Genomic DNA, 12,447 nt, shown 5'->3' with positions numbered 1-12,447 from the left:
AAGAACAATAATAAACGACAGAAGAACAAATTTGGAAAGGAAACAACCCAAGGTAATGCTGCTTTAGTGAAAAGAAGACAATTTGGTCGATACAGATACCATGAAAAAGAGTCAAGGTGAAATCAACCAATTTAAGTGTGCAATGAAGGATCTAGCAGAGAAAACAGCATCGACTTTTGACTTACAAATGAGCAACCTCCACAATCCATCATCAAGATTTACCTTCAGTTGCTCTCCTATTTTGAACAAGCTACAACATATACCTCAGCCATAACCAATATGGAACTCCGTCTCTTCTCAACCATAAATCTGTTAAAGAAGAAGAGCACAAGAAAGCCCTATAAAGAGTTGGGGACAGTTGATGATTAAATTATAAATGCAGTCCAAAAGCAAGGTAAACTTAAAAGTTCAATAGAACCACCTTTATCAGACAACAAAACTTTAGATGACAAGAATTTAAATGTAACTTAAAGCTGCACAACTTGAAAATGAAGTTAAAAGAAATCCTTCAAAAGATGAAACCTAGATACAAGTCAATGAAATGGATTAGTCATTTTACAGATACATAACCACCACCAACAAAGGGAGAGAAAGTTTGACAATTTACCTCGAGTCAATTTTGGAAGAGTTGTGATAACATGAATGTAAAAATTGCTCTTGTTCCTTAGAATACCTCATATAGCTCTTAAAAGTCATCAAATTACTAGAACCCATCTTTATATCAGTTCTTAAGATGTTACATATGTATCTGCCAAAACTATTCAGCTTGCATATATGCTCGAGTTTTGGGCAGATTTCAACATTTAGTATTCAATTCTTTGAGAAAAGAATGTTTGCATCTGGAAAGAGTAATTTATCAATCTTAATTAAAAATGTAGTTTAAAATGCATAAACAAGAGTCCTAGGAGAGCAAAGAAAAATAATGGTGATGCTTAAGCAACAGGAGGACATAAAAGAACAACTTTAAAGGCCACTGAGAAAAAATATATATATTTCATCAGCAGGCTGGAAAAAGAAACATGGCAACTTTCCATTCACATGCAAAGTCACTTTTTGTTGATGAGGAGTAATCCCTGACAACATAATATGACATAGCTAATATCTTTTGTTTTAGATACATTTCAATATAGTGGAGCAACCACATATCCACTATTATTCAAGACAGCTGCCGATAGGAAAGCTTAGGAGTCACTCTCATGATCTTTTTTTCAAGCTCTGAGCTCCACATAGGACCCGGATAACCCAGAAGTGCCGAGAAGTGTTACCTGCAAGCCAAAGATGTTGGGAATAAGTCTTCTGCAAGTGTAACATGAAAGAGTGGGCGAATCAAATGTATGCTAGACTTCCAAAACTTGCTAACATTCATACGTGAAGAGATTTTAGAGCAACAAACAACTAAAGTAATAAAGGTTCGTTTTCACGAATATACAAATAATTGAGATATTGTGATTTGTAGTTGTTACATAATTTGCACTCATACTTTTTAGTTTTTATCATATTAGAAACTAGACCATTATTGTTGATGAAGCAAAGAACAGTCAAACTCAAACAAACTCATACATAAAATCATAAATATTTACAAGGAAAAAAATAGAGGCTAAATATGCTATAAGTTGTCCCCTGACAACTGAGCACAAGTCCAAGAAACTGACAGATGACAAGAAATACAAAGAATTGACATCAAACTTTCAAGGGGGTATAGGAGTTGGAATTTTCTAAAAGCAACATGGAGCGACAACAGTTTAACAAACATATCAGCTTATACATAGAAAAACGAAGAAAATGTCACCTGATATAACAAAATGCTAATGCATAAATATGGCTATGTTTTGATTCATGAAGTATAAAAGAATTATTAATGCGAAAAGAAAAGTTACCTTTCCCCATTCGGAACCAATTCCGCTACATCTCATCTTCAAATGTATCATCTTTGTTCCCAACTCTGTTTCAACTTTTTTCCGCAGATAGGTCTCATCTGGACTGAAGGAGTCCAGATACGTAATGTACCGTTTATATGCAGTTTTTATGCCATCCTCAAGATACTCTGGAAGTTGCCCAACATTCTGCGAACCACAATCACACGATGAATACCAAAGACTAGAAGCAACCAGTTTTGAATTAACATCAAGAATTGATGATTTCCCACATGCGTGGAGAGACACAATCAACATACCTCACCACTTATGCCACTCAAATCATCAAGTGCCATTCTAAGAGATACCAAAATCCCAGAAAATTCAACTGATGCCTCTGCTGCACGAAAGGCATTTGCCAAAGCCTCTTGACCGGTCTCATCTCCAGTGGCTTTAGAAAGAGTCTTTTTTGTGTTGTGTGTGACTGAGTCTGGAATTTCATCCCAATTCATAGCCATTAAATCCTTAAAGGCGGCTTCTATGTCAGGGTCAGCTATGCCAGGCAATTGGTTTACATTGCAACTAAATGCACGTCGCAAACGATTCACAAACGGAGAACTACAATCTGGGCCATCTTGCACATGCAGAAAACAAGTTTCATGTCACAACCTTAAATTTACATGGTTATATTAGTAACAATATAAAAACAGTAAGATACTTGTTGAGATGTATAGTAGAATAAAAAATATATATATTACTCTGAACCCAGAGTAATTTTAATTCTATGGTTATAAAGGAACTACAAGGATTTACATTGTCAACATGATTTTATATGTCTCCTATGCTTGCATTTATTGTTCTATTATATTTGTTAACTCAGTTTAGTATGACATGAATTACCTAGATTCCATAACTAAGTCCAGGTTTGGCAATTAACAATCTAGAACTAGGAGAAAAAGCAGCATTCAGTTATCAAAGCAATGATAATGAAAGGTGCTATCATACAGAACGGAGGAACAAGGACGAAATCTAGAGAAACGAATTTCCTCTCCTACTGTATTTTTCGAGATCCACTTCTTGAGGCCAACCACCTCAAGCGAAGACAACTAAATGTATAGCATATGGTATAGGTAGATTGCCCTAAAACATTGGAACAACCAAGAAAGATTAAATAGCAAGTTTGTTAAGCAAAATTCTGATCCTATCAGAATAGAACAAAAGTTGGATATGAACTCAAAATCTTCGATGAAACTCTAAAGGACGCATGCTAGTTTTTAGCCTCAACAGAGTTCATCTACTGCAATCGTCGGACACAACAATTAAGATTAAAGTAGTCATATATGTTGCTAGTACTGCTCGCATGTTTAAGATCGTGGAAAACTCAATCATCTGACCGGAAGAACGAAAGAAACGATCGCCACCTGAGATGGGGTGAATGCGTAGGGGCAGTGACCGGGTGAAGCTCTTGCTGACAAGAGCGGTGGGTTGATGAGAGGAATAGCTCCTCACCAAACCCGATGACGACCACAGGTGCCTCCGAGCAGCTAGGGATCGCAGCATCGTCGCCATCTCCTCCTCCGGTTCTTCTCTTCCAAATAAATCGAGATCAGATCAAAGAGGGCAACAACGGCGAAAAGGAAAGACGAGGGTCTTGGCCGCTTCTCCTCGACTCGGGTGCGTTTCCGACTCGAATGGACCCGTTTCCCCACTTGGTGCCACGATTCAGGCGCCCACAGATTGAAACGGCTCTGTTGCGCCGGGTTCGGGATTCCCTGTTTCGTCCAAGACACGGTCCAGAATTCCGCTTAAAAATCGCATTAATCAACTTTATGGTGACCATAAAAATTAGAAATATGAATCGGGTTCGTGACGATGGTCAGTCCGATTCAAATCATGAGCCCAATGTTGCGACTCGATCGGTTCGGATCAAGTTGTCCCTCCTCCCTAACACAAGCAAACCCGGCCTCCACCGCAACCCGATTTCTCATCCGGTCGGCTTGGGTTGGGTTGAGTTGGGCCGACGGGAACTAAGAAGAAATCTGATGCGCAACCTCACCAAAGGATTATATATATATATATATATATATATATGTATATATATATATATATATAGGAATAGGGTGTAGGTCGTCACAGGGATGTCTGTGGAGACAAAATGAGGCGGTGTTTGGGACCTTTAGCTGGTGTTGTGCCACCTTTTGGAGGCACCTGAGCACCTTTCTGCCTTAGACAGCCTTGGGTGTGACTAAACATCTCCAAGATCCTAAACGGTGAAAGAACATCTTGGTCTTCTTGAGGCAGGTTTGCAATGGCCTAAAGAAGTCTATGCTGATTTCAAGGAACACCATGTGAGAGACGCCAATGAAGCAGTGTCGCTCATCCATGAGCTGAGGAAGTCGACAAACTTGATGGCGATGTTGTATGGGTCACTGGCCTGCCTGCCTCCCTACCTAAGCCTCAACGCAGCTGGTCATTGTTGTGTCTCAAGAAAAGCTGTTCTGCTTTTAGTCTTCTCTGATTTGCTTGTTTCATGTCAAGAAAACACTTTCGAAATTTACCATTAGCTTTGCTGAATGATCTGAATATGTTTCTTGTTTACTTGTTGTGAATGGAAACAGAGCAAGTGGTGCCTGTCATCATTCATTAGGTGAAGATTGTCAACACTTACAGGTTGCACATTAAGCAGCTGCTTACCAACTGGGAGATTGTCTCCACATGATTCGAGATCTTTCCAAGTATTTTATGGTGAATCTGAGAGATCAGTGATCTTCCACGCCGGTTGATTAGTTTTGTTTGAGCTGAGCACTATGATCTCACAGATGGCAGAGATCTTTCCCCACATAAATGCAAAAAGGTTTAGGTGGTGATTTGTGCAGATCCCACACTAACCAAGATCATGTTGGAGGTTTATTTGGCACATTGGATGAGTAGAATAACACTTGCAAGTCAAAGAACGCAATTTATTAAGCTTTCAGATCACCTTTTGGCAATTAATGCAGGGATATGCCTGTTGGAATTGTCTTTGGAGTTTGGTGAGTTTGGAACTTATATTAGGTGCCATTAATCCTATCTGAAAGCTCCATTGATGTGAGAACCACAAGTCAACGTATTGTGAGAGCATCCTACAGTACTGCATCTCTTTGCAGAGAGAGAGAGAGAGAGAGAGAGAGAGAGAGAAAGATCTTCAATCACTGCATCTCCTGCAGCCAAGTAAACATCTTCCCCACTCTTTTATTTTTGATACTTGCACTCGAGATTCTTCCTCATCCAAGCATAGAGTGTCTTCTAGAGGATTTCCAGCCCACTGCTTGATGTCATCTTTTCTACTGCAGAACAGTGCGTTCAGAACAATCATATTATCTTTTGTTGTAGTGTAAATAGGACATATAAATACACTGTTTTCTCAAAGCAGTACTGCAGACATCAACAAGTACAGGACAGCTTAGGCATTGATGGAGCTTAAGTGAGATAGTGTTGTCAGGTGATTCTGATGTGCTTATCCAACCCCATCCATGTCTTGAAGGTGAGAAATGACTTTGAGTTGGAATATTCCATCAGCACAGGGAACTGTAAGAGCAGTGTTTTGTCAACAAAGACAGGTCCAGAAGCACAAAATCCCCCACTAAAGCACCTTTTGTACTGAAAGCACAAGACAACAGAGTGTCCAGCTTTCCACCTTTCTTTTCCGTATGGTGCTTTTGACCTATAACCCCTAGCATGAACTCCATTGCTTGAATGATATGCCATCACCCTGTCATCCATGGGTGAATTATCCATTTGTTGTTTTATTTTTTTATTGGTATCTCTTATTTTTAGTTTCTTTTTTTCAAAATAATAGTATATATATATATATATATATATATATATATATATATATATATATATAACTAATGGGGGAAAGAATGTTTAGGCCGGTCCATTAGGACGGTTCACCGTATCCGGAAGCGAACCGCTCGACCTCGTCCTCTCACCTACATATGGTTCCCACCACGATCACCACCGCCACAACACGCTTCTCGATTCCTCCAGAGTTCGTGTGAGCAATTCCAATTCTCGAGTCTCTCGGCAGACATCGACGCCACCTATTTCGACGGCAAGAAGCGGTCGGAGTTGGGGCGGTTCTTGCGGAGTATGGATGGAGTTCTTGTACCCAGCCGCCAATGCAAGCGATGAGGACGCGGTCGCGATCGGGGGAGGCCTTTCAGTTCGCCCGTAAGTACTGAAATCTGACCCCTCAAAGTTTTGAGACCTAGTTTTGTCACCGCGGAATCAGGATGCCGGATCGAGTACTGGTCGACATAAATGACAAAGATTGGATCTTGATGCGGCCAAAATGAGGCAGCGATCTTTGGCGTGCCTCGGGAGCGGTCAAGGACGCGCCTTTAATGACCGGGGCGAGCCTTTGGGAGCGAGCTGGAAAGGCCAAACCTCCAACCCCTATCATAGTTCATGGTCGTTCAACAGCAACTCTTTTACTGCTACCACTAGGCCACTGGCTCGTGGGGGGAGAGAGAGAAAGAGAGGATGGCAGCTGTCGGTTGGAGACGAGATCACCGCCTGTCAAGAGCGATCGCTTTCTGTAGCTCTGAGCGGGCTATCGACAAGCCTGTCCGGTTCGTTTTCCGCGACTGCGATCCATAAAAAGCACCATTATTGCAGACGAGAAAGGGAATGGAATACAAAAGCCCATCTTTACTAGTATTCTTAAACCACGGTAAAAATAAAACCAGTTTAGACTTCTTAATCTATGTCATTGAGAGTCTTGGAAAGCGTGCCACCGCCGCCCGTGTCTGGGGCTCGTGCGGGCGAGGGTGGCTGGATCGAGAGGCTATTGGGTCATTCGTTTCTTTCTTCTTTACATCCCCGTGGGCTTCGAGGGGTGGCGTCTTTTGTAGTTTAGTTTAGATTTTAGTCCTGCGCCATTGTCGCTGCCGAGACGAAGACCTCAGATTAATATCTTAGGGAGAACCGGAGGAGTTCTCATTCGAATCCTGCCGGTGACGGTGAACCGTGAACGCAATCAGTTGGTGTTGATTCGTAGAATTCGAGGTGCTATTTATTTGGAATTTTAGGCATTTGCGCTAGAAAAAAAAAATCGATTTTTGGTCTACTTTACATATTTATATATTGCATTTGATATTTTCAGATGCTATTTCGGACATTCTTGGTGATTGTTTTCTCTTCGACTGTTTGCAATGTAATAGTGTGCCTAATGTTTTGCTTTTGGTTTTGGCCTTTAGGGGTTTGGCGTTTTAAATTAAATATATAATACATTTTCTTTTAGATCTTCGATCAAGTATTTGGAATTCTAGGGTTGCTGATTTTTTCTTTTCTCTTCCACATTTGTTTAGTTGGCGATTTGTGGTGTTTGGATCGAAACTATCACCAGTATATTGAGAGTTTCAAAAAGTATAAATTTTTATGAATTGGAAATTAGTCGAAGCATTGCAGGAGTGAATCATTTGTGGTGTTTTCTCGCTAAATATATGTATATACATATCTTGTTTTTATAACAAATTACATATGTCATTGAATCAATATGCTCTGTTGTTGATATAATTCTGGTCTTTCAATGCTGCTGCTGATGCTGTTTTAATGCATAGAATTTACATTTTGGTCCTTTGCGCTTTGGTGTTTCTGATTGTTTCCCCCATCTGTTCTAAATGCAGGTACAGCAGCGGGCTCAGGAGACTGAATTACCTTTGGTGAATCTTATGCTTATGGTCCTTAAAATGGCACGAAGAACTTTCTAAATGGTGTTTGGTTCTGCTTCTGGGCAGCAGTCTGATTAAACATGCTGAGCTTTGACAAGGGAGAAGATAACTTCTTTGACGCATATGATGAGATCAGGACTTCCATAGATTCCTCATCATCTGAGAACTCTTTTGTTGCATCTCAAGAATTGGAGCTACGGACACTGGAATATGAATTATGGACAAGGGAGCCAATGAGTGTTCAGGATAGGCGAAAAAGGTTCTTTAGAGGAATGGGTTTTGATGAGCTTGCGCCATCTCCCGTAGGCTGTTCTGTGGATTCAGTTGGCTGCTCTACGTGTACTGAAGAGTCGACAGTGGATTTATCAGTAAATCAGAGGGACATGGAAAGAATTATGGAAAGCAGTGGTCCTGTCTCGAATGGTATGTCATCTCCTGATGTTGAAGCATCTGAAGACTCTTTATGTTGTATAAGAGATCTCGATAGCGGTAGGAAATTTATTGTTCATGAGCTTGGGCAAGATGGTTTACCTAGCATGTTGAAAGAAGTTGGCTCGGGCAAGTTGATAACGCTGCATGAGTTTGAAGATTTACTTGGCCTCTCATGGTCTGCTCAGAAGTTATTACGCCGAGAGGCTGCCGCTTCTGGTGAAAAGACTGCCTGCAGTCTTGATCCAAAGAAAAACAAATATTTAAACTGGTGGAGAAGTTTCAGAAAGAGGAGGCAGTGTGTGGGAGCAAGCAAGTATGATATTTCTGTTAAAAAGTCCAAACTAACCAGGTTGATAGGAACAAGAGTTCATCGATATAGAAAAAGTTGCAAGGATTTAACTGCACTATACATGGGTCAAGAAATTCAAGCACACAAGGGTTTGATTAGGACCATGAAATTTAGTCCAACTGGGAGGTACCTGGCAAGTGGTGGTGAAGATTGTGTCGTATGTATTTGGCAGATTATTCAAGTTGAAAGTTCTTGCGCATGTGTTGCTCCAGAAGGATCATCCACATTTGTTGGTAAAATCAAAGACACCAAGCTGGTTCCTGGAAAAGATAGCAATTTGGCTCCTGTTCTTATTCCAAAAAAGATTTTTAAGATCGAGGAAACTCCTTTGCAAGAACTGAGGGGGCACACAAATGATATCTTGGACATATCTTGGTCCAAATCCAATGTAAGTTCTAATGAACCTAGCTCCTTAATCAGAAGTGACTTTCATATCTTCTGTTTCTATGCTAGTATTTGAAGTTCCATTGCCAAAAACAGTGCCATCTCTTAGCTGTAAAATCATAATTCATTCTCTAAGATGATATCAGGGTTTTATTCTTTCTCCTTAGCTTCTGAGTTGTCACATGCTATAACACTTTAAAACTAAACTATTGCTGAAAACCTTTTGTTTCACCTCTTTTGTAGTTTGTATTAAACTTGCCACATTCTTATTTACTGTACTCCAATTTTTGTTGCAGTATCTGCTGACCTCATCTAAAGATAAAACTGTACGCCTGTGGAAAGTTGGTTGCGACGGATGCCTTAAGATTTTCCAACACAAGGATTATGGTAAACATGAGAAGCAAAAGATATTCTCTTTTTTTTGTTTCTTTTCAATTGTTTTTTGATACATATTCAATATTTGTATGTACATGGCTGTTTTAGTTCTTTATATGCATAAGCCGAATTTGGTTTTAGTTCTCATACATGTCTTAGCATTTTGTGTTGATATTTTTAGAATTATTTTGCAGTGCAAACTTTTGTAGTTGGGTTAATTGGTTTGCTATGCTCATCTCTTTTTTCAAGGATAACTTCCTCTGATTCTGTTTCATTGTCTATGAAAACCAGTGACATGCATTCAGTTCAACCCTATTGAGGATAGATTCTTTATCAGCGGTTCAATTGATGGAAAAGTTCGCATTTGGGAAATTCCGGAGAATCGAGTGACTGATTGGGTTGATACAAAGGACATCGTAACTGCTATTTGTTACCAGCCAGATGGAAAGGTTTCTTTCTGACTTGAGTACTCACAATTATGCATTGCCTAATTTCTTATGCTTCAGCAACACCGTCATTTTGACATTGTTCCTCCTATTGAACAGGGATTTGTTGTTGGTTCTATTAAAGGGGACTGCCGCTTTTACGGTTGCTCAGGTATATTTCAGGTTTTGATAAATCCTCTTTAAGCATTCACCAGTCTTGTTCATTTCAGCAAAAAAATGAAAAAAGAAAACTTGTGTCTCTTTATAGAACACATTCTTTTCATTTTTATTGATATACCTCCTTATTGAAGTTTCCTTGTCCCTTTTATATAGAATTTAGTTATACTTCATAGCTTCTTCTTCAGTTCCTGTTTGTCATTTCTCTTTTCTTTTCTGAATGTAGCTAAAATGATTCAACTTGACCTGCAATTAAGTCTCTGCAGTAAAAAAAAGTCTTCTGGCAAGCGAATTACTGGGTTGCAGGTAAGGCATCTGACTCTGTTATGGTTGCCAAGCTTGTTGTTCTATGTAAAAATTTGTCACCCATAAGTCTTCATCCTTGCAGTTTTGCCCAGAAGATTCTAGAAGAATTATGATCACATCAGCAGATTCTAGAATTCGGATATGTGATGGGGTTGATGTCATCCTCAAATTCAAAGGTTTAGCATAATTTCACCTTTCAACTTTCTTAAAGTCGGGTTTGATATGCTGAATTTGTTTGGATATATGTATATGCATGTGCTAGCCTAACATTGATTAGAGATAGTTCATTATTGTTGATTTTGTTCGACCTAGCTTCTTGAACTGGAAGATCTTTTGAAGAGAACTTTGATTCTTCGAGAAACTTATGTAATTTTTATGAGCTCTTGTTGATATATATTTGAGCATACAACATGAATAGCACATCCTAAGTCGATATACAACATGGATGCAATATGAATAACTCTGCGAGAAGAGGAGTGTAAATGTCTATTATTTGGGTAACAGGTCAATCAACTGCAATTGTTGATAATCTTTCTTGATAAATTCTACTTATTTGCTTATATTTTATTTGATAAACAATGTAGGACACAGGAAAGCCAAAAGTCAATTGTCTGCATCATTCAGTTCAGATGGAAGACACATTATATCTGTGGGTGAGGACTCCAATGTCTATATCTGGAACTACAATGGATCAGGCAACCTACCATGCATAGGTGCCAAGTCAATTCATTCATCTGAGTTCTTTTTCTCCAGAGGAGTATCTGTTGCGGTGCCATGGCCTGGCGTGGGCTATAGAGAAACTGATGTTGGCAACAACACTCAGATTTCCTCTCTGCCACATAAAATTTTGGAACCATTCCCTTGGTTAAAGAATTCAGATTGCTTTTCTCTTGGGACATGGCTGTTTTCTGATGGTTCGTCAAAGATGTCAGCTACATGGCCTGAGGAGAAGCTCCCTTCGCAAACCAAGCCTCAAATACAGCCTGATCATAGCTGTGAGCGTAGTAGCCATCTCCATCATGATTATTGGAGCCTCGCTCATATGACGGGCACATGGAATTTGGTGATTGTAACTGCAGGAAGTGATGGAACCATCAGATCGTTCCATAACTATGGATTGCCTGTTCAATTATGAAGCGAGAAGAGACAATGTGCAATAACTAATAACTGAAACGATATTGGTGATCTGATACTTGCACATTATGTGATTATTACAGATAACTAATTTACACCACAGACATCTCTGGAAGATCAGTTATGGTTATCTGACATATGCATCTTATGACAGCATGGCCATGATCTATCTGGTGCTTTTCTCAGGTATACAATTTTAGGAGTTGGTGGTATACTGTAAGGCATATGGTTGCAAAGGCTCCATGTTCTGATGTTCCATTTTTCAGACAGAACAGAGTGAAATGAGGACCTTGCTTTATCCTTTGCCTTTTCCCTTGTTTCTATGGAAAAAGAAAAAGAGGGGGTTGTGGAATGGGGCAGCAAAACCAGCACAGTTTTGTTATAGTCAGAAATGTATCCTTTGTTGCAAGTAACCACTTATCTATTTTTGGGAATAACAGCTGAATATTATTAGATGGCTACGATGTTCTTACATTCAGATCAAGGATGTTGGTTAGCTTGTTCCAGGCATCCACAAATTTATATCTTTCGAATTACTGGTGTTCTTCGTGAGACCGGCCATTAACATTGTTTTGGCTTGCTAAGCAGATATTCAAGACCCGTCACAAAGAGCCTTCTCATTGAACTTCAACTCGAAACAAGCTTATGTTTATACAGGTATGCTTCTTTAACATCTGTAGATCAAACAATCCAAGTGAAAAAAACAAGGAAAATAATTTATACTTGCAATCACAACAATAATTGTGTTTTATATTAGCCCTTGCTAAGATAAGTCTTTTTGTTTTTTTGGCTTGGCGCCATGTAGCTCTGCAACACAGTAATGCATCGTCTTCCCTTTCATGAACAAATTTGCAATGGCAGAAGGATGATGCTGTGGTTATCAAATTCTCCGCAGATGAGTCTCTACTATCGGGAAGCTCCATTTTCCTTTATGCCAACTAAATAGCTGATGCGGCAGGCAGTGCTTCTACTTCTTCAAGCGTGTAAATAACATGAATTATTATGGAAACAGTCAATTGAGTATTTCAATTTTGATTGACATTTCAATTGACTTGTAGCCAAATCTTATCCGGCAATCACGATATAAAGTTAACCTAACAATGCAATAGAATATCTTGTCATTTTTGGTACGAGTGATTGGCAGGAAATGTTGTTCATGTTAATTGACGATTCAAGGCGGCTAAAAGTCCACCATGATTCTTTGTTGATATTTGTAGTGTGGTCGATAAGTCAACTTTCGTGCAATCAGGCTACATTAAATTCATGGATAAAAGTCAAAATTTGATTGAAAATATTAA

At 39.4% G+C, this 12,447-nt stretch overlaps 2 protein-coding genes across 7 annotated transcripts; one reads left to right on the top strand and one right to left on the bottom strand.

Annotated features, from left to right (window-relative positions):
* Positions 1–974: 974 nt before the first annotated feature.
* On the bottom strand, positions 975–3,489 carry LOC135625282 (succinate dehydrogenase subunit 5, mitochondrial-like). 2 transcript variants are annotated; one of them, XM_065129849.1, is made up of 4 exons: positions 3,275–3,489; positions 2,174–2,487; positions 1,878–2,063; positions 975–1,265 (listed from the first exon to the last, which is right to left on the bottom strand). In XM_065129849.1, the coding sequence occupies exons 1-4, from the start codon at positions 3,420–3,422 to the stop codon at positions 1,209–1,211; spliced, it is 705 nt and encodes a 234-aa protein (XP_064985921.1). In that variant the 5' UTR covers positions 3,423–3,489; the 3' UTR covers positions 975–1,208. The 2 variants fall into 2 exon arrangements, with proteins under 2 accessions (XP_064985921.1, XP_064985922.1); XM_065129850.1 differs by having other exon boundaries at positions 2,174–2,478; positions 3,275–3,488.
* Positions 3,490–4,952: 1,463 nt separating this feature from the next.
* Positions 4,953–12,279, top strand: LOC103968375 (2-deoxy-glucose resistant protein 2). 5 transcript variants are annotated; one of them, XM_018819938.2, is made up of 10 exons: positions 5,777–6,065; positions 7,523–8,736; positions 9,029–9,119; positions 9,399–9,556; positions 9,653–9,704; positions 9,936–10,015; positions 10,098–10,191; positions 10,600–11,335; positions 11,416–11,806; positions 11,955–12,279. In XM_018819938.2, exons 2-8 carry the CDS (start codon positions 7,648–7,650, stop codon positions 11,148–11,150), a joined length of 2,115 nt encoding a protein of 704 aa, XP_018675483.2. In that variant the 5' UTR covers positions 5,777–6,065; positions 7,523–7,647; the 3' UTR covers positions 11,151–11,335; positions 11,416–11,806; positions 11,955–12,279. The 5 variants fall into 5 exon arrangements, with proteins under 5 accessions (XP_064986767.1, XP_018675483.2, XP_009379832.2 ...); XM_065130695.1 differs by lacking the exon at positions 5,777–6,065 and adding an exon at positions 4,953–5,063 and having other exon boundaries at positions 10,600–11,806; XM_009381557.3 differs by having other exon boundaries at positions 10,600–11,806.
* The last annotated feature ends 168 nt before the right edge of the window (positions 12,280–12,447 follow it).

Source organism: Musa acuminata, chromosome BXJ2-10 (genome assembly GCF_036884655.1).
Source record: "Musa acuminata AAA Group cultivar baxijiao chromosome BXJ2-10, Cavendish_Baxijiao_AAA, whole genome shotgun sequence".
Lineage (NCBI taxonomy): Eukaryota > Viridiplantae > Streptophyta > Magnoliopsida > Zingiberales > Musaceae > Musa > Musa acuminata.
This window is presented reverse-complemented; position numbering and strand designations above follow the sequence as displayed.

Coding starts and splice junctions, on each gene's coding strand:
- LOC135625282 (XM_065129849.1), bottom strand. CDS start 3,422: ATGGCGACGATGCTGCGATCCCTAGCTGCTCGGAGGCACCTGTGGTCG. Junction 2,488..3,274: donor ACGCATTCACCCCATCTCAG/GTGGCGATCGTT, acceptor TGCATGTGCAAG/ATGGCCCAGATTGTAGTTCT. Junction 2,064..2,173: donor TGAGTGGCATAAGTGGTGAG/GTATGTTGATTG, acceptor TGTGGTTCGCAG/AATGTTGGGCAACTTCCAGA.
- LOC103968375 (XM_065130695.1), top strand. CDS start 7,648: ATGCTGAGCTTTGACAAGGGAGAAGATAACTTCTTTGACGCATATGAT. Junction 9,557..9,652: donor GTTACCAGCCAGATGGAAAG/GTTTCTTTCTGA, acceptor CCTATTGAACAG/GGATTTGTTGTTGGTTCTAT. Junction 9,705..9,935: donor CCGCTTTTACGGTTGCTCAG/GTATATTTCAGG, acceptor TTCTGAATGTAG/CTAAAATGATTCAACTTGAC.